At 43.8% G+C, this 25,000-nt stretch overlaps 5 protein-coding genes and 2 non-coding genes across 10 annotated transcripts in view; 2 read left to right on the top strand and 5 right to left on the bottom strand.

The window, feature by feature from the left end:
- LOC134179004 (uncharacterized) overlaps positions 1–4,904 on the top strand; it is a 9,520-nt gene extending 4,616 nt beyond the window's left edge. The window contains exons 2-3 of the mRNA XM_062645915.1: positions 4,083–4,279; positions 4,345–4,904. Coding sequence (XP_062501899.1) covers positions 4,083–4,279; positions 4,345–4,521 — 374 coding nt within the window. The 3' untranslated portion in view covers positions 4,522–4,904. The remainder of the gene's footprint in view (positions 1–4,082; positions 4,280–4,344) is intronic.
- LOC134179225 (5.8S ribosomal RNA) lies at positions 91–245 on the bottom strand. Its single transcript, XR_009969834.1, has one exon. It is a non-coding gene; the product is annotated as a 5.8S ribosomal RNA (ribosomal RNA).
- On the bottom strand, positions 530–2,345 carry LOC134179224 (small subunit ribosomal RNA). Its single transcript, XR_009969833.1, has one exon. It is a non-coding gene; the product is annotated as a small subunit ribosomal RNA (ribosomal RNA).
- Positions 4,905–9,259: 4,355 nt separating the features above from the next.
- LOC134178606 (twinkle mtDNA helicase-like) lies at positions 9,260–15,204 on the top strand. 2 transcript variants are annotated; one of them, XM_062645483.1, is made up of 15 exons: positions 9,260–9,341; positions 9,513–9,645; positions 9,700–9,744; positions 10,703–10,836; positions 10,891–10,954; positions 11,813–12,036; positions 13,092–13,140; positions 13,218–13,289; positions 13,364–13,555; positions 13,612–13,685; positions 13,769–13,883; positions 13,981–14,066; positions 14,170–14,269; positions 14,330–14,452; positions 14,881–15,204. In XM_062645483.1, exons 1-15 carry the CDS (start codon positions 9,301–9,303, stop codon positions 15,202–15,204), a joined length of 1,776 nt encoding a protein of 591 aa, XP_062501467.1. In that variant the 5' UTR covers positions 9,260–9,300. The 2 variants fall into 2 exon arrangements, with proteins under 2 accessions (XP_062501467.1, XP_062501466.1); XM_062645482.1 differs by having other exon boundaries at positions 9,697–9,744.
- A 225-nt stretch (positions 15,205–15,429) lies between these two features.
- On the bottom strand, positions 15,430–21,249 carry LOC134178604 (VPS9 domain-containing protein 1-like). 3 transcript variants are annotated; one of them, XM_062645479.1, is made up of 16 exons: positions 21,148–21,249; positions 20,988–21,060; positions 20,115–20,390; positions 19,264–19,360; positions 19,082–19,196; positions 17,690–17,752; positions 17,585–17,634; positions 17,380–17,458; positions 17,233–17,318; positions 16,606–17,177; positions 16,421–16,550; positions 16,257–16,359; positions 16,086–16,203; positions 15,930–16,014; positions 15,701–15,805; positions 15,430–15,641 (listed from the first exon to the last, which is right to left on the bottom strand). In XM_062645479.1, the coding sequence occupies exons 1-16, from the start codon at positions 21,238–21,240 to the stop codon at positions 15,551–15,553; spliced, it is 2,136 nt and encodes a 711-aa protein (XP_062501463.1). In that variant the 5' UTR covers positions 21,241–21,249; the 3' UTR covers positions 15,430–15,550. The 3 variants fall into 3 exon arrangements, with proteins under 3 accessions (XP_062501463.1, XP_062501464.1, XP_062501465.1); XM_062645480.1 differs by having other exon boundaries at positions 20,124–20,390; XM_062645481.1 differs by having other exon boundaries at positions 21,130–21,230.
- A 69-nt stretch (positions 21,250–21,318) lies between these two features.
- On the bottom strand, positions 21,319–22,315 carry LOC134178905 (uncharacterized). The gene has a single exon (XM_062645820.1). The coding sequence runs from the start codon at positions 22,294–22,296 to the stop codon at positions 21,517–21,519; it is 780 nt and encodes a 259-aa protein (XP_062501804.1). The 5' UTR covers positions 22,297–22,315; the 3' UTR covers positions 21,319–21,516.
- Positions 22,316–22,525: 210 nt separating this feature from the next.
- LOC134177989 (deoxynucleoside triphosphate triphosphohydrolase SAMHD1-like) overlaps positions 22,526–25,000 on the bottom strand; it is an 8,807-nt gene continuing 6,332 nt past the window's right edge. Inside the window, exons 11-18 of the mRNA XM_062644770.1 lie at positions 24,734–24,838; positions 24,493–24,601; positions 24,349–24,435; positions 24,193–24,294; positions 23,229–23,333; positions 23,079–23,170; positions 22,965–23,010; positions 22,526–22,896 (exon numbers count right to left, since the gene is read on the bottom strand). Of these exons, the coding sequence (XP_062500754.1) occupies positions 22,741–22,896; positions 22,965–23,010; positions 23,079–23,170; positions 23,229–23,333; positions 24,193–24,294; positions 24,349–24,435; positions 24,493–24,601; positions 24,734–24,838 (802 nt within the window). The 3' untranslated portion in view covers positions 22,526–22,740. The remainder of the gene's footprint in view (positions 22,897–22,964; positions 23,011–23,078; positions 23,171–23,228; positions 23,334–24,192; positions 24,295–24,348; positions 24,436–24,492; positions 24,602–24,733; positions 24,839–25,000) is intronic.

Genomic DNA, 25,000 nt, shown 5'->3' with positions numbered 1-25,000 from the left:
GACGACGACGAATCGCAAGCACCTAGACGCCTCAAGGCGACCGCATCCGCCCGGGTCGGGGGACGCGCTGTCGTCGCCGACGTAACGGGACGACACTCAGACAGACATGCCGCCGAGGAGAACCCGACGGCGCCATTTGCGTTCAAAGATTCGATGATTCGCCGAGTTCTGCAATTCACACTACGTATCGCAGTTCGCTGCGTTCTTCATCGATGCACGAGCCAAGAGATCCACCGTTGAAAGTTGTCGTTTGACCACGATCGTGCGACACGACGATTCGCCGTGCCACGAATCAAGCCTGCAAGCTTGCGGCCCGTTCACCGGCGTGACGATGAGATGAGAAGAAAAGGCCCGACCTGACGCGGTCGGCGCCGCCGCCTTCGGGGCCGGACGAGACGTCCCGTCGAAGCGAGACCGGATCGCCCGTTCGACGCCTCCCCGACCGCCGAGCGATGCCGGAGACGACCCCGAAAGCACATACCGTCCACAAGGGAACGAGTCCCTGTACGCTCCACGCGATCGAGATCGTTAATGATCCTTCCGCAGGTTCACCTACGGAAACCTTGTTACGACTTTTACTTCCTCCAGAAAACATCGCTAAAACCGCTTCTCGGCGTCCAACGCGCGGCGAACCGCACGACTGGAGCCGATCCGAAGTTTTCACGAGGCCATCCAGTCGGTAGTAGCGACGGGCGGTGTGTACAAAGGGCAGGGACGTAATCAACGCGAGCTGATGACTCGCGCTTACTAGGAATTCCTCGTTCAAGACCAATAATTACAAGGGTCTATCCCCAGCACGACGAAGTTTCACAAGATTACCCACGCCTCTCGGAGCAGGTCGACACTCGCTGACTTCGTCAGTGTAGCGCGCGTGCAGCCCAGGACATCTAAGGGCATCACAGACCTGTTATTGCCTCAGACTTCCACCGGTTAGACACCGATAGTCCCTCTAAGAAGTCGACCGTCGTCCCCGGAGAGACGGCGTGACTAGTTAGCAGGTTAAGGTCTCGTTCGTTATCGCGATTAGGCAGACAAATCACTCCACCAACTAAGAACGGCCATGCACCACCACCCACAGAATCAAGAAAGAGCTCTCGATCTGTCAATCCTCACTGTGTCCGGACCTGGTGAGTTTTCCCGTGTTGAGTCAAATTAAGCCGCAGGCTCCACTCCTGGTGGTGCCCTTCCGTCAATTCCTTTAAGTTTCAGTCTTGCGACCATACTCCCCCCGGAACCCAAAAACTTTGATTTCTCGAAAGGTGCCGAAGGAGTCGTATCATAACGTCCTCCGATCCCTAGTCGGCATAGTTTATGGTTGGAACTACGACGGTATCTAATCGTCTTCGAACCTCCAACTTTCGTTCTTGATTAACGAAAACATCCTTGGCAAATGCTTTCGCATGCGTTCGTCTTCCATAAATCCAAGAATTTCACCTCTGACAATTGAATACGAATGCCCCCAACCGTCCCTATTAATCATTACCTCGGTCCCAGAAACCAACAAAATAGAACCGACGTCCTATTCCATTATTCCATGCTAATGTATACAAGCCGACGCGCCTGCTTTGAACACTCTAATTTTTTCAAAGTAAACGTCCCGAGTCCCGCGCACGCTCAATCAAGAGCACGCGCGGCCCTCGAGAGAAAGCCGCGCGCGACCAGTGACGCGCCGTTAGGCGGACCGGACGCGCGCCGCCGAAATCCAACTACGAGCTTTTTAACTGCAACAACTTTAATATACGCTATTGGAGCTGGAATTACCGCGGCTGCTGGCACCAGACTTGCCCTCCAATCGTTCCTCGTTAAGGGATTTAGATTGTTCTCATTCCAATTACAAGACCTACGAAGGCCCTGTATTGTTATTTATTGTCACTACCTCCCCGTGTCGGGATTGGGTAATTTGCGCGCCTGCTGCCTTCCTTGGATGTGGTAGCCGTTTCTCAGGCTCCCTCTCCGGAATCGAACCCTAATTCTCCGTCACCCGTTGCAACCATGGTAAGCCGATACCGTACCATCGACAGTTGATAGGGCAGAAACTTGAATGATCCGGCGCCGGCGCGAGGCCCTGCGCTCCGAACAGTTACTATGAATCACCAAAGACCGGGACTGACGCCCCGCATTGGTTTTGAATCTAATAAATACATCCCTTCCGCAAGAGTCGGGACTCGACGCATGTATTAGCTCTAGAATTACCACGGTTATCCATGTGGTGAGAGACCATCAAATAAACTATAACTGATTTAATGAGCCATTCGCAGTTTCACCGTATAAGATCGCTTATACTTAGACATGCATGGCTTAGTCTTTGAGACAAGCATATGACTACTGGCAGGATCAACCAGGTAACGGCCCTCGCGGCACGAACGTCGAAGCGCTGCGCATCGACGTCGTCCCGAGTGCGATCGCCATCCGATTCGTGTTCTCGCCCGACCCGTTCTACGAGACGCCTACCGAGTGCAACGCACCGTCTGCTTGCTCGAGAGGACCTCGCAGCAGCGCGGTGTTTGCCTTCCGTGCGGTCGCCGCGTCGGTGCGGGTGCGCACCGGATCGCGGCGTCCACGCGCTCGTCGTTCGCATGACGCATTTCGTGCAGCCGAATCGTGCTCGCCCGTTTGCCTAGTTGGCTGTGGTCTCGGACCGTGCCGGCCACGCTTTCACTCGCGGGGCAAGAGGCAGCTTTCTACCGCAACCGCCCGGCGAATGCTAGTGTGTCGACGGGTGCCGATTCTCGCTCGTCCATCCCACAATAAACGCTTCCGGAGGATCGAGGCCCGATGGTGGAAAGTTTCCCACGTTTATCGAAACGATTTCTCACGTTTATCGACAAAAGGCGGAAAACGCTTTCCCACGCTCGACGTTCACACATTTAGCGACGTCGTCGAACCGTCCTCCCTTATCCCTAGGTCCCTTAAAATAGGAGAAATGCGATATGCTATTACAGAGTTAACGAGCTCCGGAAGTGTTTAGAAGCCGCGGACGCTGGCACGGGACCGTCGCCACACGGCTCCAAGGCGGCCGTTTGATCTCTGCCCGGCCCGTCACACACGTTGCGCTTCCCGTTTCGAACCGAAGCGGCAGTCTCTCCGAGCGGGACGATCTTCACAGCGCTTCAAACCGGTCACTCTCGGAAAGCGTGAGGGGGCGGCAACCGGCCCCGCCTATCCGCTTACTCGACCTCTTCTCCATTGCCACTCGTCGCCCGGGTAACGTGTTTGGCTCTCTGTTTGGCTCTCTGCGACACGAATGAACAGGACGAACGACGCGACAACCGGCGACTCTTCTACGGTCGCGCGTGCGGCAGTTTTGAGCTTGGAGGGCGTGGCCCGTATAACCATTGCTCTGGACCGATTTACCCAGTGGAGCGAACATCCACTGATACAATCACAGACACAGAGACTAGTACTCGTCTTCCATCGACGCGTTTAGGTATGGTTCCAAGCTAGCGCGTTACTTCTGCGCTTTCATGCAATTTCTCGGCTTCGTTCGGTGGGAGTGGCCGTGCAATTGCTGTAGTCACGCGATCTTGGTCCGAGCGTCGTTCCGTCTGGTGATTCTACCAAAAACTGCTGCGGCTCCTGGTTGTTGTTGTTGTTGTTGTGTTGTGGTAGTAGTGGTGGTGGTGGTCATATGTTTTGAGGGTATGCTCATACCGGCCCATACGTGCGAGACTGTAGAGGATGTTGATAATTCGGGTGTAGCTGTAGCAGGTTTCTGGTTATCACATCCTTATTTATCTCCATTGCAACTGCTGTTCTTCTAGTGAGTGCATGGCAATTTACAAGTTGGGAAATTGTTTTTATTCCGAGTGATCGAATCACATCGAGAAAGAAATTGTATGTTTGGATTGCAAGATGTCTCTGTCTCGATTCCTCATAGAGCACATTCACACGATTATACATACATACATATACACAGGATGTTTTAATTTTAATTAACTTATAGTCGAGGCCCTAGCTTGCCTGCAGGTTGTGAAACGATTGGATGTCAGGGCATATTATCTGTGGATGAGATCATGAGTTCTGCAACAGATCCTAGGTCCTATCTCAGGCAAACATCTCGTATCCTGCTCTTTGTGTTATAGCTGATACTGGAAGTTTTGATGAAATTATTGGGGTGATGGGTACAGATTTTTCTGGTCAGGTAAATCATCAGGAATCAAGTGTTGGTGTTGCCATAAGAAGAAACATTGTGAGTAGACTTAGTCATTTTTGCATCGCTTATAGTGCTCGACTAATGTCTTTGAGGTTACCTTTGACCAAAGACAGATCTGTACCATTTGTAAGTGTGTATGCTCCCCAACACTTAATTCTGATGATGCAGCAAATAATTTGTTTTACAACCAGCTTCATGATCTGCTTGTGAAAATTCCAGCAGATGACAAACTCATTGTTACGGGTGACTTTAGTGCAAGAGTTGGTCGTGACTATAGGTCTTGGCCTGCGATCATTGGACGTCACGGAGTTGGCAATAAAAATGAAAATGGTCGTCTATTGTTAGATTCTGTTTTACTCATCAATTGAGCATTTGTACTTATAGAATCATACTGTTTATGATGTTGACGTGGTGATGGCTTTACTGTCAAACTCGATTAGTAATATGTAATATTCATCGTTTGCAAGAAATTGTGGTAATCACAATCTTTATTGCGAGTGACTACTACACTGGCACTACAGAGAGACCTACTACTTCATCAGGTAAACACATAAAGTTGTAAGAGAATCTATTAGTTCTACTCTCCGCTCTAGTTCTACCATTACATAAATGTCATTGCTGCCTTGCTCGTACAGCCGCTCGTCTTCCAGTGACAGCTTGATATCCGGACTCGATGCTCTGGACCGAGCAGCGTGAACAAACCGGTCACTCTCGGAAAGCGTGACTGGGCGGCAACCGGCCCCGCCTATCCGCTTACTCGACCTCTTCTCCATTGCCACTCGTCGCCCGGGTGACGTGTGTGGCTCTCTACGACACGAATGAACTGGACGGACGACGCGCCAACCGGCGACTCTTCTACGGTCGCGCGTGCGGCAGTTTGAACTTAGAGGGCGTGGCCCGTTATCTAACCTTTTCTCATTGACACACTGCAGCGAACATCCACTGATATACAATCACACAGAGAGAGACTCGTCTTCCTACGCGTTTAGGTATGGTTACAAGCTAGCACGTTACTCTTGCGCTTTCTTGCAACGGCTTCGTTTGGTGGCAGTGGCCGTGCAATTGCAGTCGCGCCGTCTCGGCCGGAGCGTCGTTGCATCTGCTGATTCTACCGAAAACTGCTGCGGCTGCGGCTGCGGCTGCGGCTGCCTAACGTATCGACTACAAGTATCTCCAGTGTTCTAGACTGTATCCTATACATTCTGTCAGTGTGTATATCGAAATCACTCCTAGACGCAGTGACAGGGCTAACAAGTATGCAGAGCTGTGTTTGCTTGCTCGCGTGCATAGTTTCCCACATTCATTAACTTCCTGGTTGAGGGGCGTGCTCTTCCAACGAGCAGCAGAGTGGCTTTTTCGACTATAGCGGCAGAACTGTAGAAGTTGGAAGAGGGGCGTGCACACGGAGCCTCTTCTGGACGAGCCCAATCGAACGCACTCCAGTGGTGTCAGCCTAGAACCGACCATAACAGCAACCCGGCCAGTAGGCTAACTCCTAGCGGGCAGAATAGCTCTGCAAACCATAAGTGGAACCGGCTTTTCAATGGTGTCAGTTTCATGAGCGTACGTGCCTCCGAAACATCTTCTGTCCTAGGAAAACCTCAACTGCCTCTAATTCTGGAACGGACTCGTGTGTTCTCCGTAAGGTTTGACTTTCTACTAGATTTGACTTTCTAAATCTAATTAATTGATTGTGTGCACAACTAACGAGCATGTAGTAAGTAATAGCATGCCAAACATACTATTGCTTCTTTCTCTAGTGGTTAGCAATCCCAATTCGCGCCTACGTAAATTCTAACCTTCCTCTATGTTCACATGTTTCACTTATCCAGTTGTTCCCCAGGCTTCTCCATTTCTGAACAACTCTAGAGTCGGGTGTTGTTCTAAACTGTATCCCGGGGAATGTTTTGCTGTCAGTTGTCACATGCCTATTGCCGTTAATTAAGTTAGATCAACTGAATTTGACACCCACCGAGCTAGCTAAATGATCAGAGTTATAGTTTGTACTCAAACTACGTCAACTCGTCAGGGAGTTAAGTGGGAGTCTTATCTCTATGCAGGTTAATTAATGACAGATGGTAGGTCACTTGTGCATCTAATCACTTTTACTTGCATTCATGGTAAGATAAATAGTTGGTTGAATTAGAAGAATAATTGAGATCCAATATCATCTACGGTGTACTTTGATAGTTTGTCACCTTGTGAGAGAGTATTTTTATTACCTACCACGTGAGGTCGCTAAACTGTTTATATTTAATAAATAGTAAACAGAGCCGATGACCACAACACCACAGCTGACAATTCTTAGTAGTGGAGTATGGCTACCCGTCCAGAGATTCCTAATGCAGATATTCCAAGCAGAGAGCATGATTTGTTCAAACGTAAAAAAGATTCTAGACCCTTTATAGAAGAGAACGACAGTAGGTTGCATGGCTAACCTCTCAATTGGGTTGGCTCCTTGTGTATGTGTGTGTGTGTGTGTGTGTGTGTGTGTGTGTGTGTGTGTGTGTGTGTGTGTGTGTGTGTGTCCTGATTACACCCTGACCACTAGCAACAGTGTCTAAATACACATCCCTCCACCTTATAAGCAATGGTTCATACATATGTATAGGAACATTTGTATTAAATTTATTACTTATTATTATTATACAGTACGCTTACTAGAATGTCTTCAAGAAAGCGCCACAAGTAATAGAACTAATAAAAATAAAGTTCAACACGCGTGATTACAAATAATCCCACTGCAACAAAGCAAATACGGAAACCATTACAATACAGAATAATACAGCAAATAGAACATCACTGACACTTAATTTCAGCCACACAGGACTCGAATCTACAGAGTCTGGTTCACGTTGAGCAGGAACTGCACTGTTTTCATTATCTACAATAGAATCTATCTTCTCTTCTGTTTGTGCTCGATAGCTGACTTTGTTCATCTTGAGTGATGGCCTTTTTAGATTGTCTTGCATGCTTGAAGTAGTAGCAGGTCTTTTGTTTGACGAAATATTGCCTAAATGGCGCAATGAGTTGCGTATTAGTTGACTCGTTAGTTCGTTTTTCTGTGACGCGTTTGCTCTCGTTGCTGCAGTCTCTAGAGGGACTGACTCTCTTCTTGTCTTTCTATCACTGCTAGTTGGTCTATCACTGCTAGTTGGTCTGGGGCTGGGCTTAGAGACCGGACTTGGACCCGCAAGGCGTAATATTTTTGAAGCAGAGCTGCTGAACCAGATGCGAAACTGCGACAACAGTGATCAATTACGTATATTGACAGCGACCAGATTTGCCATTTCTGAGATGGCAGACGATGACGATGACTGTGCATATGATACAGATACCGACAGCATACCGACCGACATGTGAATCTCTAAATAAGCTATTTCTATATCTCAACTTAATTATATTCTTTTTGCATCTAGAGTTTACAGCCAGGACTCAAAGTCAGTTGCAACATTTCGGTAGTTAATTTACTGCAGCAAAGATGTAAATATTATTAATGCTACTCATCTAGCTATAGCACTGCAGATTTTTATTTAATTAATTGAATAATTAATTAAACAAGTCAAAGAAGTAGCTATCTGCTTTATTACAGGCCTCTAGTTCTAGAGAGCTCTACGCTAGATAAAGCTGCAGTAAAGACGAGATTATCTGCTTTCACTAAATTAAAATAGCAAAAATAAGAGTTTCCATACTCTTTGACTGTCTCTCAGCAACGAAATATTTCTCCTTCGGCGATTGCTAGACAAGAACCCCTTTCCAGCAAAGTACAGCAATGTCGTTTCTAGCGCGTTAAGATCGACTTTGCGTTTGCAATTAAAAAGTTCTTGCGTTTGTTATCGTAGTACGTCGTAATTGTTAGATATTGCGTATTCAGTCGATGAAGTTCTACTAAATTAAAAACAAAGCGTATGGCCTTGGGTTCCAGAGTGTCGGCGCTGTTAGTAATAAAATATGCAATTGCGAGCGATCGAACCACTTTCGAAGTGGGGGACAAGTGAAATATAGTTGCATTTGGAACCATCTAACGTTCCGTATAGAGAAACTTGTGTCCTAGAATGGGTACAACGCAACTTCACTTTCTGAGACCTGGCTCACAGACTAGTACGATCTAACGTGTCAACATCACAACAAATGGATCATCTAAATATTTTGTCCGTAAAACAAATTATAGACGAAGTATTACTTACGCAACCCATGCATGCAGTGACATTAGTATTGTAATCTTGAAGTCAAGTTTGGCTTTGCATGGGTACAATTTCCACGTCTTTAGAACAAAAGCTTCTATTCTTGAGATCTGGGCGGGCGCGTATTAGAATGTTGTGGTAGCGCCATGGTAACAAAAAGGGCAACTGCAAACAGTGGCGTAATTATCTAGGCATGCGGCAATTTGCCTCGGTTGAAAAAGTGGGCGTAAGAAACCGTCTCAGAATTGCCAAAATAGCTACTAATCAAACACAAAATTTTTTGAATTAATGCGCATGACTTCTGTTGAACAATCATAGAAAATGGAAGTTTGTCTAGGAGACTAATAGACGTAAAAATATTGCACAGTACATGTCTGGGGGAGACAAATGAAAGGCTATTCATACTCGGCGAGCAGTTTCGAGACGTCTGTCGTCAACGTTGACCTATTCCATCGCATTATCTTGCCGCACGAAACGAGCACAACAGGTGTTCGATATCGGAGGTAGAAAACGACGCGCCCCTCTTCTGCAACCTCTTAATTAAGAGAGAACGTGAGAAGCTGCCAATCTGTTGTTATTACTGCGCGTAGAAGAGAATGTACCTGTTATTTAAAGGTGAAGACAGTAAGCTGTAGCGCAGTCAAAAGCAAAAACCGACCGCTGTCCGATATAGAGGGATGCATGTGTCCGCTAGAGGAGAACAGCAGCGGAAATCGACGTGAACAGCGAGACGTCAAGCGTCTTGTTTCTGTGTAACTATTCTCTACATTCATGCCTTTAGATGAAAGAAATTCTCGTTTGTTATTTGTCTGGAAGTCAGTGTCCGATTTCAGAGAACGTGCGATATTGATTTTTTTTAGATTGATGACTCTACACGTATATACGCGTAGCTACACGTGATAAGCCGCGGCACGTTGTCTGGGAACTCGAGCTATCTACATCTGGCAGGACGTCGCCACCGTCATGTTGTTGCAGAGACTATTGCTATTTGCTGAACGCTCAAGGTACCTGCACAAGTCGTGTTGCGAATACAATCGTCCAAGCGCGAAACGAGAAGGAATTAGACACTAAGTTAAATTTTAAGCGAATCCTAATTTTAATTCTTCTGTTGTTGCATGTGGTTACTGTTATTTCAATGTTCTGTGTACAACTGTACGTTGTTTTGTGTAAATTAGTCAACTGTTTGCCTGTGGGCGAAGATTTCATGGCATAAACGGATTAATTGAGCGGGTGTGGTCTCAGTGTGTGCCACTGTCTCAGTGCGACTCGCAGCTTTTGCAGACCATACGGACAGCGTTTAATATTAAGGTGCAAGAGATTTTTTAGAAGTGCAACGGTTTTTCTAATGGAAATGTACAGAAGCTGTCGAACGAAATTTTGGACAAATTTGATGTTCGATATACTCAGGTACAGTAGACTAGTTTCGTGAAACAATTTTTATTGATTAATTATTTAATTAATTATCTAGTAAATAAAGCTGTGTTCTACTTGCTTTAGAGTTGTGTGTGTGTGTGTGTGTGTGTGTGTGTGTGTGTGTGTGTGTGTGTGTGTGTGTGTGTGTGTGTGTGTGTGTCTGTGTGTCTGTGTGTCTGTGTGTGTGTGTGTGTGTGTGTGTGTGTCTGTGTGTCTGTGTGTGTGTGTGTGTGTGTGTGTGTGTGTCTGTGTGTGTGTGTCTGTGTGTCTGTGTGTCTGTGTGTCTGTGTGTGTGTGTGTGTGTGTGTGTGTGTGTGTGTGTGTGTGTGTGTGTGTGTGTGTGTGTGTGTGTGTGTGTGTGTGTGTGTGTGTGTGTGTGTGTACTCCACCTCCACCTTAGTGTATGTGGTGCAATTGTGCTCAGTTGGTTAGAGAGTCATCTTATGGAGTGATTACATCCGGGACCTAGCAGGGTTGCAGGTTCAGGTCACAGTGGTGGCGAGCTATGGCATAATTTCCTTGGGCAAGAAACTTACACACAATGGCCTCTCTCGACTCAGGAGTATAAATGAGTACCTGGTCTTTGGCTGGGGTGGCAAAGGCCTCTGACTGCGACAAAGTTCATCGGCCACTGGGGTTTGGGTGGGACTTCGGGTGCTCACACCACAGTTGGCGTCGCAGTTGGTGCTCCTGCAAGCACCTGTTCAAGCTGTAGGAGATTGCTTAGCACGGCTCATAGCTCCTGTTTAGTGCATACGAACCCAGCCATCTGGCTGGGGGCATTACCGTTTAATGGCAGCTTCTTATCCATTTGCCATTTGTGTGTGTGTGTGTGTGTGTGTGTGTGTGTGTGTGTGTGTGTGTGTGTGTGTGTGTGTGTGTGTTTGTGTGTGTGTGTGTGTGTGTGCGTGTGCATGGGTGTGTTTAATGACGTCTATTGTGTTTTGTTTAGCTGGTTGTGGGCAGAGGATCTGGAGTTCAAGATTGTGTTGCTTTTCCACTATACGACTTCAACAAGAAAACTCTACTTGATATATCATTTGGCACAATTGATGTACGAAAGCTGTACGGTTCCTTTGGAAACAGGTAGTACATTTTAGAGTCTATTTGATGTCGTTTGATTGCATGAATGTGTGTAAGCTCTGATGCACTTGCTGTTTCTCTGTTTGGTTGGCATACAGTGGCATCAGCAACCACCAGCAAGGTATACATGTAGTGTAGAAGTTATCCGTTCTGGTCTACATGGGTCTGTGCACCTTTTGCCCATTCCAATTTTCTATTTGGCAAAAGTCAAAAATTAAAACACTTTCACTGCTTTTGCACTTTTTAATTTTTTCAAAAAAATTAAATTGAAAAGTACATGCTTCCATTTGCACTTATGCACTTTTTGAAAAATTGAAAGTGCAAAAGTGTGTCATGCACTTTCTAATTTGGTTGTTCTTAACTGGAGATAATCACTGAAGATTTGTTTTATCTAATCTAAAAATTTGGTTGCACTAACAAAAATAAGAAGTATTCAAATGTCAATTAGCAGTGAATTAGTAATACCTTGAATAGTCTTTGTAACATGGTCATAGTGCAGGTAGACAAGCCACTTTTTTCTGCAACGAAATACATACATGATGAGATATCGATGGAAGCAGAATACTGTGTAGTCAACTTGAGTGCTGTTTTATATATCTGCTCTTTAGTAATTATTACCAGTTACGAACCTTTGGTGTTGTTAGGTGCCAATTGCATTTTGTTCTTGGCATGGTTTACACGTTATAGTTGCTAAATAGTTCCGATGGACGTGTTATCATTACAACACCGCTTCTCTTACAACAGAATTAAAAAGCGCATGACACACTTTTGCACTTTTCATTTTCATAAAGTTTGTAAGTGCAAATGGGAACATGTACTTTTCAATTTTGTTATTTTTGAAAAAATCGAAAAGTGCAAAAGCAGTGAAAGCGTTTTAATTTTTTGACTTTTGCCAAATAGAAACTTGGAACGGACAAAGGTAGACAGACCTACATGCTTTGTGTACATCTTTGATGGCTGCTTTTGTTATTTTATTTAGTTGGTGGTTACAGACAGTGAGTTTGATGCTCTAGCTGTGTATCAGACGACTTCCTTACCTGTTGTCAGTCTACCATCATCGTCATTTCATCTGTCTGATCGTGTCTTTGAGTATCTCGATCGGTTCGACAGTGTTGTGCTATGGAGTGGGAAGAGTGGTTTTGCTGGTAGCATTTCGCATCAATTGGCAACTCGCCTCTCAGCAGAAAAGTGCCACTTTGTCAGGTATGCACTAAATTCAGTGTTGGCCAGGCCCGTTCCTTCCTTTTCATTGTTTGGTTTACCAATTTTGTTCATGCTCAACCAGATCAGTCTGGTTCGTAACGTCTCTTGTAAGCACCGGAGGTAAACCCTGCCTCAGAGGTGCTTAGACCATCATGGCTGTCTAGACAGAAGACATGACTTTACGTAGGATCCGACTAGATCCAAGAAGCACTGTTTTATAAGTGCCGCAGGTTGTGATGACCTGGAATAATGTCCAGCCACCATGCATGCAATACCTACGTGCACTGTACCCAATGCTCCCAACACCACTGGAACAACCAGTGGCCGACACTGCCACATGCGGCTTACCTCCACCCGCAAGTCACTGTACTTCGTTGTCTTCTCAGCCTGTTTCCTGGCGATGTTGCCAGGAAATAGAATAGGAAATAGAATAGGAAATAGAAGACAAGTGTTTGTCTTCTTATTTCTCAAACAGATGTCAGGACGATTGGCACCGATCTTCCTAGCAGTCAGGATGGTTGTATCCCACACCATAGTGATGTCGTCCGTCTCCACAAGCCTATCAGGATGATGCCGATACCATCTGCTCTCCACTGAAATCCAAAAGTGACAACAAATGTCCCAGTGGATAATGGAGGCTACTTGATTGTGTTGATGAGTGTAGTCCATCGGTGCCAAGGCACTACAGCCTGCCACATATTGGTTTCTCTATAGGTACACCACACGTTTCATTAATTGTATCTATAACTTCTGTATGAAACATAAGATTCTGATGTCTGAGAAAGTCAATTCTTTTAAGCATACTGCTGTCATTTGTACTTTTCTAAAGTTATTAAGATTAATTTATTAAAAGAATTTGATTATTGATAGTAATCATTTCCTGTAAGATGCAAGACCTTCAAATTAAGATAATTTAAATTTGTTGCCAGCAAACAAGTAATTCCTAATTCAATGCAGTGATTGGTGGAATTTATGTTAAAAGGTATGATAAGAGTAAGAGATTAGAATCAAAGAAGCAGGAGATATGCACTCAAACTTGAATTGTGTTGATGTAGACCACTGCAGGATTTGACAAAGGTTGGTCCTCTTGAAGCAATGAACAAAGTAAGTTTTCATGTGATACAATAATCATAAATGCATGTATAGTTGGGTAGTAAACTTAATTAATTTGTATGCACCAGGAGATGGATATGAGGCAACTTGTTCAGCAAACCCAACCCCTTCTCTATGACAAAATCGTGTCGTTTCATCAGGTTAGATGCGCTTTTACCGATTCATTCACTGAGAGGATTCTATCATATTGTGTAATTAATTGATGTGCAACTAGTTACGTGAGCATTTACAGTATGAGCTCTTAAACAAAGATCACATGGTTGGTACATCGTGGAAACGATTTCCTTCATTGACTGAAATATTAAAGGGGCATCGTCGTGGAGAGCTGACTGTATTTACAGGCCCTACAGGATCCGGAAAGACAACGTTTATGAGTGAGTTGTCACTTGATCTCTGCATACAAGGGGTTAGACTAACAGAAAAAGTCTTGTGTACTGTTGTTGCATATGTTCGATTGATTAGGTTCCGACACTGTGGGGCAGTTTTGAGATTCGTAATGTGCGCTTGGCAAGAACCATGATTAATCAACTTGCAGGGTCAGAATATAATAATATAATAGACTGTGTATGTATGTATACAGTTTGGTTGCACGTAATATATTGCCACCGTCTTCCATCAGTTTCAGTGTTGAGGATCAGATGAATGAATACAGTCGATGGGCTAAACGGCTGGAGTTACTTCCATTGTATTTCATGAATTTCCATGGCTCACAGAGTCTCAAATCTGTTATAGAGGTATGATGCATAATGAATAGTATCCTTATACCTACTGTATACCGGTAAACTAAGGCTTAAGCTGTGATTGTTGTCCAAGCACTTGCCTTACATTTAGGCAATGACTCATGCTGTTCATGCGTATGACATAAGACATGTCGTCATTGACAATCTACAGTTCATGATCAGTCCAGAGTTAATAAGGTGAGACGTCGTAAATACAGTGAACTCGTCAGATCTTCATTAGTCAGAAAGATGTCAAGTGTACGTGTATGTTCTTATATTGTATATCGTAAATATGTTTCAGACATGATCGCTTCCTGTATCAGGACATGGTTATTTCAGCATTTCGCACATTTGCCACGTCACATAACGTTCATGTAACGTTAGTAATACATCCAAGGAAGGTATTGTAAATGCAACTGATATTAATTTTTGATACCTAATGTTCCTTCCGTGTATTGCAGGAAGAAGATGACAGGGAGTTGAGTATGTCTTCCATTTTTGGCTCAGCCAAAGCAAGTCAAGAGGCAGATAATGTGTTGATATTACATGTAATGAAAGGAAGAGGGAGCTCAAAGCGAATTCAGGTCAGTAGTATGTAACACACACACACACACACACACACACACACACACACACACACACACACACACACACACACACACACACACACACACACACACACACACACACACACACACACACACACACACACAGACACACACACACACAGACACAACTACATGCAAATATGTTCGTAGCTTTGAAGCGACTAGAACACAGCTTCATTTACTAGTCGATAGTAAGTATATGCACATGTGAACAAATCAAATTTGCCATAATTAGTCTTTGGTTACATGGTCTATGTGTACTAGTGTAGTGAATAGGTTAACGTGCATATATATAGCTCACAGGATTGCTTACATTACATCTTTAGTGTAAGGGCTGTTTCGAACCACACACAACTACCTCGCATGTCATAAACGTCTTCAAGTAGACAATTGTTTATGTGTAGGTGATCAAAAACCGTTTCGATGGTTCGCTTGGGTCGTTTTTCATACAGTTTGATCCAAAGTCCTTGAGAATGTCTCGATTCAGTTCACAGAGTGATTTGTCAGACGATCAAGGAAAGAACAAGCAACACGGACAGAAGAAAATCATAGACAGACGAAGAATATCACACAACTACCAAGAAGCAGACGGACAGAAAGATGCAGGTGGGAAATCAAGTCAGGCTGTAGCTGGTCATTCCCTTCGTGCAGTAACAAGTGGAGAATTAGCAGTGAGCATGACAACTTTAAGCAAGAAAATTAGAAAGGGGCACAAAGGAAACACTTGAGTAGAGGGCAGATAAGGCACAGAAAATGACAAAATTAATTATGTAATTAGTGTCAAAGTATTAATTTTTATGGCGATGTAAATTATGCTTGAGAAATAGTCCTTGCAAACATAGAAACAAGTGCGAGTGTACCAGCTGATCCTGGTAATATCCAAGTTTATATAAACACCAGCCTGAACAGATCAGAATAAACGCAACAATACTACTACTACAATTATGTCTTGGCAGCCTTCTTCCTGCCCGACCACACAGCCAAGCTGATTATGTAATTAACAGTTTTAGCAACAATACACAATTTGCACTAAAGTCTGAGAGCACGCAAACTCTCTGCATCTAATGCAGTAAATTAGACGTTTGATTTCGATGCTAGAGATGTGCTGTATAAAACAGCGGTTTGCAAACTTGTCAGACAGTAGCCTTCTTCTCCCATAAGGTATCTACCACAACATAGACCATAAGACAATTTCATCACAATTAACAAAGTACAGCAGGTAACCCTTCATGAATGAACTCTTCCATAGCCACACACTCGGACACCAACTGAGGCAAGCGAGTTTTCACAACAACATAAGTGAGAACAGGAAGCAGGTCATCGGTACCCCTAAATACAGAAAGATTACTGATATTATTGAATATCCGAGACACACGGATGCCTGATAAATCTCTCTAAAGGAACTGTGGAAACAGTAGTCAGTGGGTTCAGAAATTGAGGTACATGAACTCACATTGTCGCTTCTTTGCTTTGTCGTCCTTTTCCTTTTCCTTCCCAATATTCGTCTGCACACTCCATAATACACCGAGACGTTGAAACTACCGGGTGCCAGAATATATTCGGTATTAGCAGGGAAGACTGCTCTAGGTATTAAGACAAGTTACCTTACCAATACAATCTAGCTTGTCTAACGGACACTTCTTTGCAACAACAGTTTTGAGTTGATCAATTGCCTTCTCATACGGTATCGGTACCGGATCGCCAGCAGCTTCAGTGTTCAAATCATCCTATAGACACAAGTGCTACAACAGCCTCGTTAACATGTACAGGCTATTCGAACCACAAGGCAAAGTTGCTCTCTCACACTGAAATCCCTCGGACTGGCATGATACATAGATGACATGACGGCTGCCAAACTGTGTTCAGTACTCGCTTTGCTTTGTCTGTACATATACGTGTCTTTTTTGTGTCTCGACATGAACAACACGATCTGTTTGAGTTTACCTTATTAGTGCCAGAAGTGGTAGCCAAATGGGAGGGAAGAAGCGCTGCTCTATAGAAGAACAACATTCGTCTCTGCCCTCAGGACTGTCCAGCTCCTTGTAGCACGTCACAAACCCTTGCTGTAACTCATCTAAAATCACATAGTAATCAGAGACATATGAAATGGGTTGATATCGTGCAGTCACCTAAATGGTTATGTATATCCCTGATAATATGTCTCAACTGTTCTTCACAAGCAAATTCGTCTGCTCTATCTGCCGCCTTCCGTACAGCCACCGTGAGACCAGAACCGGTCAAGGAGTCTGTGGGCAATGTCGATGTGATTGTAGAATTGCTATCACTTTGCTGTATGTCAGTCAAGGAAGCGTTGCTAGACAAATCTCCACAACTAAACACGCCATTCTTCTGTTCCGAGTCTTTATCATCTACACTTATGTTGAGCTCGAGTCTGTTCATGTTGTCCGAGTGCTCTGCATCCGACTTATCACACAAATCTTGCTCTCCGCCCGCCATCAGAGCTGCTCGTAGTTTTTGCAATGTACTTCCTGAAGTGGCATTAGCATCACTTCCTCTTGTTTTGCTGTCAAGTCTCGAAGAAGGCTCTCGAGCCGATGACGATAGATCTGGATCTTGTCTATCGACAGGTGGTGTGACAAGAATAAAGTCTTTTTGGATACGACGATACAATGGGAGGAGTTTCTGGTAAACACTATACTGGAAGGTACCGAGTTGACGTGCTAGTGGATGATCAGTAGAGCTACCAAGCAAACAACATCATTGAATGAAAATCGATGAGCCGATCCACACGGTACCTTAAGACTTTCATAATAAAATCATTAACAAGATAGACGTCATCGCAGTTTCCTGAAATTTTTGCTAGCAATGCTGCCACCCAACTCTATATGTACATCTAGAATGTTGCAATTCCGGGCAAACGTTGACCACACATTTCAACTAACGTTTTTCGATGCAAACTCGTCAGCCATCTGGACTAGTCGGTCGGATGTAACAGAACCCAGTGTGGCAGAATTTCTGCTTCTACAATTGTACACACACACACACACACACACACACACACACACACACACACACACACACACACACACACACACACAAAAGATAAGCCAATCACAACAGGCCGTGCGAGCTACGTGTTAGACAAACTTTTCGGCCTCCTTCTGCCGTTTCTCTCTCTCCTGTATTTTTGCAAGAAGCTACAGAGAAATAGTTATGCAGAATTCAGTGTATGCAGCAATGGACATCGTATACTGTGTCTTGTCTTCGTTTTGCAATCGCCATATTTTCGTCCAATCTTCTGAGCATTGTCAGGTTCTGTAAATAAAATAGAATATCTAATAGGCAGCTAATCCTGAATGTCAATTAGTGGGACAAGATTCTAGATTGGTAGGCTTGATATTGAGCCATTAAGGCATACCCAAACACTGATGATTAACAACAAAGCAAACCAAATAAACACACACACACACACATGCACGCGTGCACACACACCTAAAATCCTAAAAAATCCTAAATGTCAGGAGCTGCCTCTCAGAGGTCACGCCCCAGCTGTTTAGCTGGGCCCTGTGCGCTACTCAGGGAACTCTGGGCCTGCGCTAGCAAACTCCTGGAGCCGGGCCAGGCACTCGCAGGAGTACCGACTTGTGAAGTCAACTGTGGTGTGAGCACCCGAAGTCTCACCAGGACCCCAGTGGCTGATGTCACGTCACAGTCGATGGACGCTTAGGACCCCAGTCAATGACCAGGTACTCATTTTATACTCCTGAGTCGAGAGAAGCAAATGTGTGTTAGTTTCTTGCTTAAGGAAATTATGCCATAGCTCGCCATCACTGTGACTTGAACTTGCGACCCTTCAAGGTCCCGGATATAAACACTCCATAAGATGACTCTCTAACCAACTGAGCTATTGCACCACACACACACACACACACACACACACACACACACACACACACACACACACACACACACACACACACACACACACACACACACACACACACACACACACACACACACACACAACTATATCCTTCCCAGACTATCTAATGTTTCTATCTCATTGCTTTGTAGCCCTCAAAGCTTGTAGAGGCAGGCACTGTCTAGGATTCCAATGAGCTACACAACGTCCACTTGCAGCTGAACTTCATACAAAGGTTTACAGCATCCAGTGACTTAGTAAGCTGAAGATAACTATTGACTGAGAAAGCACAGTAAAGTCCATCAATGTGCACTTCACCTTGATTTCCTAGTACCCTTGCAGGACTTGTTGCTTCCTGTGGTTTGCCACATCAATTCAAGCCTTCAATTAATTAACTTAGCTGCTGGTAGGCGTCATCCTGGTGTGAACCAATTACAGAGAAGTCACACTCTTCTAGCAACCAGTTGCCAGGAAACGGGAAATATGACAATTATTAACAGGAGCAGCTTGTGGACAGATTTGTTATATGAGATTAGACATCCAACCAACATGTCAGTTGTCAACTGTAATTCTGTTTGTTTGGCCTCTTCAGTTTACTGTTGTGCCTGTTGCTGTGTGTGTGTGTGTGTGTGTGTGTGTGTGTGTGTGTGTGTGTGTGTGTGTGTGTGTGTGTGTGTGTGCAATTGAACTGTAAACGTTTACACTCACAACATAGTACTTACTAGTCTAGCACGGGCGCCTTCACTGTGTAGCTTTGCCATCCTTGCACGGTAAGCTGAGATAAGGTGTTGGTTTTGGCGATAAGCAAACTCCATTGGATCGATTGTGTGCATCGCACTGGAAAACACAGCACTACTTTTAGCAAACGAGTACTGCTAATGTAATGTATGAGAGCTCATTAGACCTGGGAACTGGCAAAGAGCGAGTTGCATTAAAATTTGGTGAGTGGTTTCCGTCATTGCTGATTTGAGATTGACTTAGAGATCGCTGTTTTTGTTCGCCTGCAATTGATGAATGAACACGAGTGATTGTACTGTGCGCACGCACGCATGCACACACGCACGCACACACACACACACACACACACACACACACACACACACACACACACACACAGCCACCTTACAAGCAAAGTGTGCACATTCATGGGTTAATTAATTTGGACCTAAAACTACTTATTTAAACTTACAGATTAAAAAGCATAATCGCAAATAACATTTCTCTTGTTACATTTTGTCCGTAAACGTGCTGACTAATTTAAAACACAACGATAACGTCTAGCAATGTCCCTATTTCTATATAACTATTGTGTAAGGCCTGTCCACATGGCAACCGGATCACAATCCGATCAAGATCAATCGCACCGCTGTCCACACTGGCAACTGGATTGCGATCTGATTGAGATAAATCCAGTCCACACCGAGAGGTGGATTTGATCGACATCAGATTGCAATCAGTTAAATCCAAGTAGAAAATAGTGGGCATTACCTACACGTATGCTACAAGTGTAGTCAGAACATCTAGCCCTCCTCACTCTTCTTTGTTCTCACTCAACTTAAATTGCCTTACGTCGTTGTATCAACGCTTTCCACAAAGAACCCATGTGTTCACATCGATCAGTCATGTGATACCAAGAGGCGGAGGTATCTTTTTAAAATGCAGTGTGGACACTCGATATCCCAATCGGATCGCGATCCATTTCTGGTCTAGTGTGGATAAGACTAAAATGTTTGCTACATCCATAATTATTCTCACTTTCATTACCAGCAGGTGGTCCCAAAAGCAAATGATCACCATGAGCAGTGCGGCGAGAAGGTAGAGGTGATCTTGATTGCGATCTTTCATGTACAGGCTGAGAGTCTGGCTGCATGTTCGTCTTATCATGTGACAATCTATGCTGAGAAGACTGATGAACAGTGGGTTTTGTGCCTGTTCCAGCAAGCTCCCGCATCAAGTCACTAGCACGCTCTAGACATTGTTGGGATAATTTAAAGAACTTGGTACACATCTCGCGAGACAGTTCACAGATGTCTAAAAATAAACAAAAATTTAGATTTGATAGTAATACTTTACTGTAGTAGTAGTAATCGTAAACCTCAATTAGTGTATTTAACTTTCAAAGTCTACAAATTTCTAGCAACACTTGTGTAGCTAGACATTGCACACAAAAGTCACTAAAAGCTGCTATTTTATCATAAGATATGTTCCAGTTTCCAAATCCATTAGCAGCTTATGTCGTGTCATTGTTACAATATATAAGCCTTTCAACAGAAACAACATAATGATGACACCTCACTTGTAAAGTAATTCAATGGCCATAAGGCACTAAAACTCTTTAGGCTAGAATTAAACAACAGTTTTCGATTGGCCATTGACAAGCCAAACGTAAATTATGCTTCATGACTAGACATTGCTTGCATACCACTCTATTACATTCTTCTAGTGTGACATTGAATGTTGATGATGATGATGATGGTGCAAAATTTCCAGTAACTAAATCTCTTAGTTTAATTCACAGTTTCAATTATTACGAAATAAAAATTTTTTGTTGACTTCAATTGTTGTTTGACATCATTCTTTTACACAGACTATTCAAGACAGCATGTACTCTACCAGGATGTGACTCACCTCTTCCGGCAGCATCATCCAAAAGAGCCTGTACAGTGTAAAAGACACATGACAAATATTTTACGTACGCATCCTACAAACAAACAGAAACAACAGGAATGTCATTCAACATTTTCATGGTGGGGCCTGGATTCAATTATACGGCGGCTTTGGCACTAACGGTTTTTCTACTCGCTTTGTCAAGAGTCATCGCCTCCCCAATACCTCGCATTGCGACTGGAAGACGGTCTCCTACCCGGCAGCATTCCGTCATGCTGTCCGTCCAATTATTTTTGAGCATGCGCAGCAACACACGTGACAATCTTCCAAGGGAAAGTCCCATTAGGCAAAGCATTAATATGTTGACAGTATATTCTAGATCGTATTACCGATAGTCATGTCATAGCATATGTGTATGTACGAGAAACAATGTCCACGTGCTCCTTACATTCTCAACAGGTGCCCATCTCTAATGCTGTATCTAGTTACTACCTCTAGTCACGAAATCTACTAGTTATTAAAGAAACCCATCATAATGCAGTAGACTTTTTTAGTTCAGTCCTGCCACATGCCTGGTTACAAGAACTTTGAAGTTTCCATAACCTTTGAGAATCACAGAGTAGATTCCTGCCTTTGCCGCGCTGCACTGCTCGCCAATCAGTAGTTTCCTACAATTTCGAATGCCAACGGTCTCGTTCTTAGGCAGTGGTTTGCATCTACGACCGTGACCCTCGCGGGTTTCCCTCCCCAGCTGATCAAATATCCTAGACGTCGGACTCTCGACAGTGCGGTTAGTGCCCGTCTGAGTCTCGAGATCATCAGTCTGTCCTTTCGAATTCTTGACAATGCTGGACGCCTTTTTCACTGCATTTTTAGACTTTGTATTGGCACCTGTTCGCTTGACCTGTTTGCCTGCTCTGTTCTCTGCTCGAGCAGCCTTCTTTCCAACTGCAGCAAGACCCTGCTGTTTGGGCTGTTGTCCGACGACGCCACCTTCTGCATTGACGTCTGTGCTCTGAGTGAGACCATCGGTACTGTGCCCCTTGCTGGTAGAGTCGTTGCGGTCTACGTCGACCTTTTTAGCAATTTTGAAGTTCAATTCAGCCTTCAAACTAGAGTTCTCGTAGCTGGATGCGCATTCGCATGCAATGACGTTCACAACAAAATGAGCATCAGAATGGAACAGACCCTTGAAGTGCTCGAAACAAGTCGAGCTGTACTCCCTGCCGTACCTCAGTGTGTACCGTTTCGGTGTCAAAACCGATGCGCGTGCGTACAATGAACAAGAGCAGAGAATCAACCCCGCAAAAGCACACAGTGAAGGTACCATCGCCGCGTACGTTGACACCGAAAAGCTCTATCCGGTATGTCTCAGTACCCGGAGGCCAACGCTCTAATGCAATCGCATGGTCACACCCACACGAGCAAATGTAAAGAACCAGGTGTCGAAACAGCAAGTGCCCAACACTCTGAACCACATCCGGTCGTAAAAACATGAGCAGGGCGGTCGGGTTTCAATGTTCACAGCATTCTCTGATGTACACACCACAGATTTCGAATAGAAGTCATGAATACTATTGCCAATAAAGAAACAGGCGCAAAGATTAGCTAAACTAGCGCAATACTGTGACTTAGACACCATGCTGGCATACACTATTTGTCCTGTCAATAACCTTCTATAGTGGGCAATTTGAAACCGTAGGAGAGAGCCAATGACAACCACAAGACTAATTAATTTGGTATTATCAAATACTTTATAACAACAAGTCTGTCACTACTTTCCCCTATTTTCCGTACTACTGAACAAAGACTTCTTAGCGTGTTGTATTGATGTTCCTGCTGTTGCTGCAGATAACAATGATGAGTGACTTTCACTTCTTAACTTCACGGGAGTTTTGTAGGGAGTCAGTTCTGGATCAATATCTCCGCCCTGAGTATCAAGCAACCATGCAATGACGCCACCAATAAACTGCATTTTTACCATTGATAATGGTTCACCTTTGGCACACTGCATCCTCTATCCTTACACCACTTCTCAAAGCGACTGATCAACAGGCAATTGCAACATGAAGAACAAACAACGAATTAATCAACAGCTGATCACTGCTCTACCTAAAGACAGCGTCACAGCTGCTTTTATCACGCTTGCGGGAGTAGACCCGAATGTGAAGTTCGGCAAATTCCCTTGGTAGCATTTGACTGACCTTTGGAACACTTGGGATGAGTCAAGAGGAAGACAAGCTCTCTAGCAGGTCTACATACCTGCTCCTTCCTGACGTTGACTGCTCTATCAGGATGATTTTTCATGTAAAACCTCACACTTTCGATTGGGTCTTTCTTGCCCATCCCGTAATCAAATTTGACAAACTGCAAATGTAGAATAGAGAGACTAAAGTCACAACTTTATCTAACACCTGCAATTTAATAGTATTGAATAGTATTTACAAAACATTGCCCCTGTTAGGGTCAAGTTTCAATCCAACAATAGCCCATTGATTTCTTGCCTGTAAAAATGAGAACGTCCCATACCAGCTGTGAACTTCTTATGTAACTCCCCCAATAACGTTTATACTTGGGGTCATCAAAACATGTTTTGCGTAAACCCAACTAGGAAGCTGACAAACAGAATGTATCTCATTGTCACTAGAGTTAGAGCCAGGTAATCACATCACTTGCCCACCATGCACCATGACAGCCAAACCACCAGTCAGTTAGTCAGAGGTGCCTGCAGTGACCTCAGCCAACAGAATGTAAAAATAAAAACCCTACAAAAACCCTACAAACGCCCACGTTAACAAATTGGCGAAGTAAATCTGGCACAAAATCAGTAATTTCTAGTTCTACTGTAAACATGTAATGCTTTTACATATCACAACCTAACTTATGAGTAATCATCTCATTCTGACCACTTTCATAAAACAGACTTACATGGCATCCAAATGGCAGATTATCAATTTATAAACACCACCAAGCAAATTTGAACAAATTTGACGTAAGTTATATGTGATATTATGATTTTGAACCACAGCAATTAAATCTCACATGCTGTGTCATGCTGTCCCGTGTGTGTGTGTGTGTGTGTGTGTGTGTGTGTGTGTGTGTGTGTGTGTGTGTGTGTGTGTGTGTGTGTGTGTGTGTGTGTGTTGTAATTGTTTTACAAATTAGAAAAATTGCCGACTTTTAAGTAATTACCTAATAGTTAAATAAAAACAAAGTTTGTACTCACATCAACAACAACGTCATCAGGAACAAGCTCAACCTCCTGATTGTCATCATCCACTGGCACAGCAGTATTTACTATCTGTTCAGCAACCCTTACTCGGTCTTTCTATTATTCACATTCAACCACACATATGCCACATCACATGTGCATCACACATACTTCGGAAAATGTCCTATCATAAACTTGACACTCTGCCACACATCTGTATAGTTCTCTTCTCTCGATTTTTTGCAGAATTTCCTTTGCCTGATACAGAAACATTTGCTAACACAGTGCAATACAAAATAAGAAATATGGCTTTACTTCTTGAAGATTTTCATTATCAGATAAAAGTATCTGATGAAATACGTAGTCAGTAAGTTTTGTGTATGCTTCCATGTCTTCTATTGCGTCGGACATCTTCACCTTTTGACTGCAAGATAAATTTACAAAAAAGTAATAACAACAGCATTGCATCTGTTAATTAAGAAAAGAGATAGCATTGATTCTCAGTAGTCTGTCACAATAACAGCAATGTGAGGCAAATATGATCAACTGTACTCACCCATCCTTTCCGGGCACGAACAGGTAGTCGTTTGCCTTTATCAGAGCTTCAGTAATCCTAAACCAACAGTTGTATGTACCAGCAAATGTACACAACACAACCACCCTTTATGCACAAACCATTTAGAATCATAAGCAATTTAAAAAAAACCTTTAATTCCCATAGGATAACTACTGCATGTCATTATTTCTTTGCAGATTAAACTTAACGATTATCTTGTTTCGATAGTGATACAGTAAAATTTTAGGAAATACAGTGCAATTACTG

This window comes from Corticium candelabrum, chromosome 4 (genome assembly GCF_963422355.1).
Source record: "Corticium candelabrum chromosome 4, ooCorCand1.1, whole genome shotgun sequence".
Taxonomy (NCBI): domain Eukaryota; kingdom Metazoa; phylum Porifera; class Homoscleromorpha; order Homosclerophorida; family Plakinidae; genus Corticium; species Corticium candelabrum.
The sequence above is the reverse complement of the archived record's forward strand: the minus strand, read 5'-3'. Positions and strand labels throughout refer to the sequence as shown.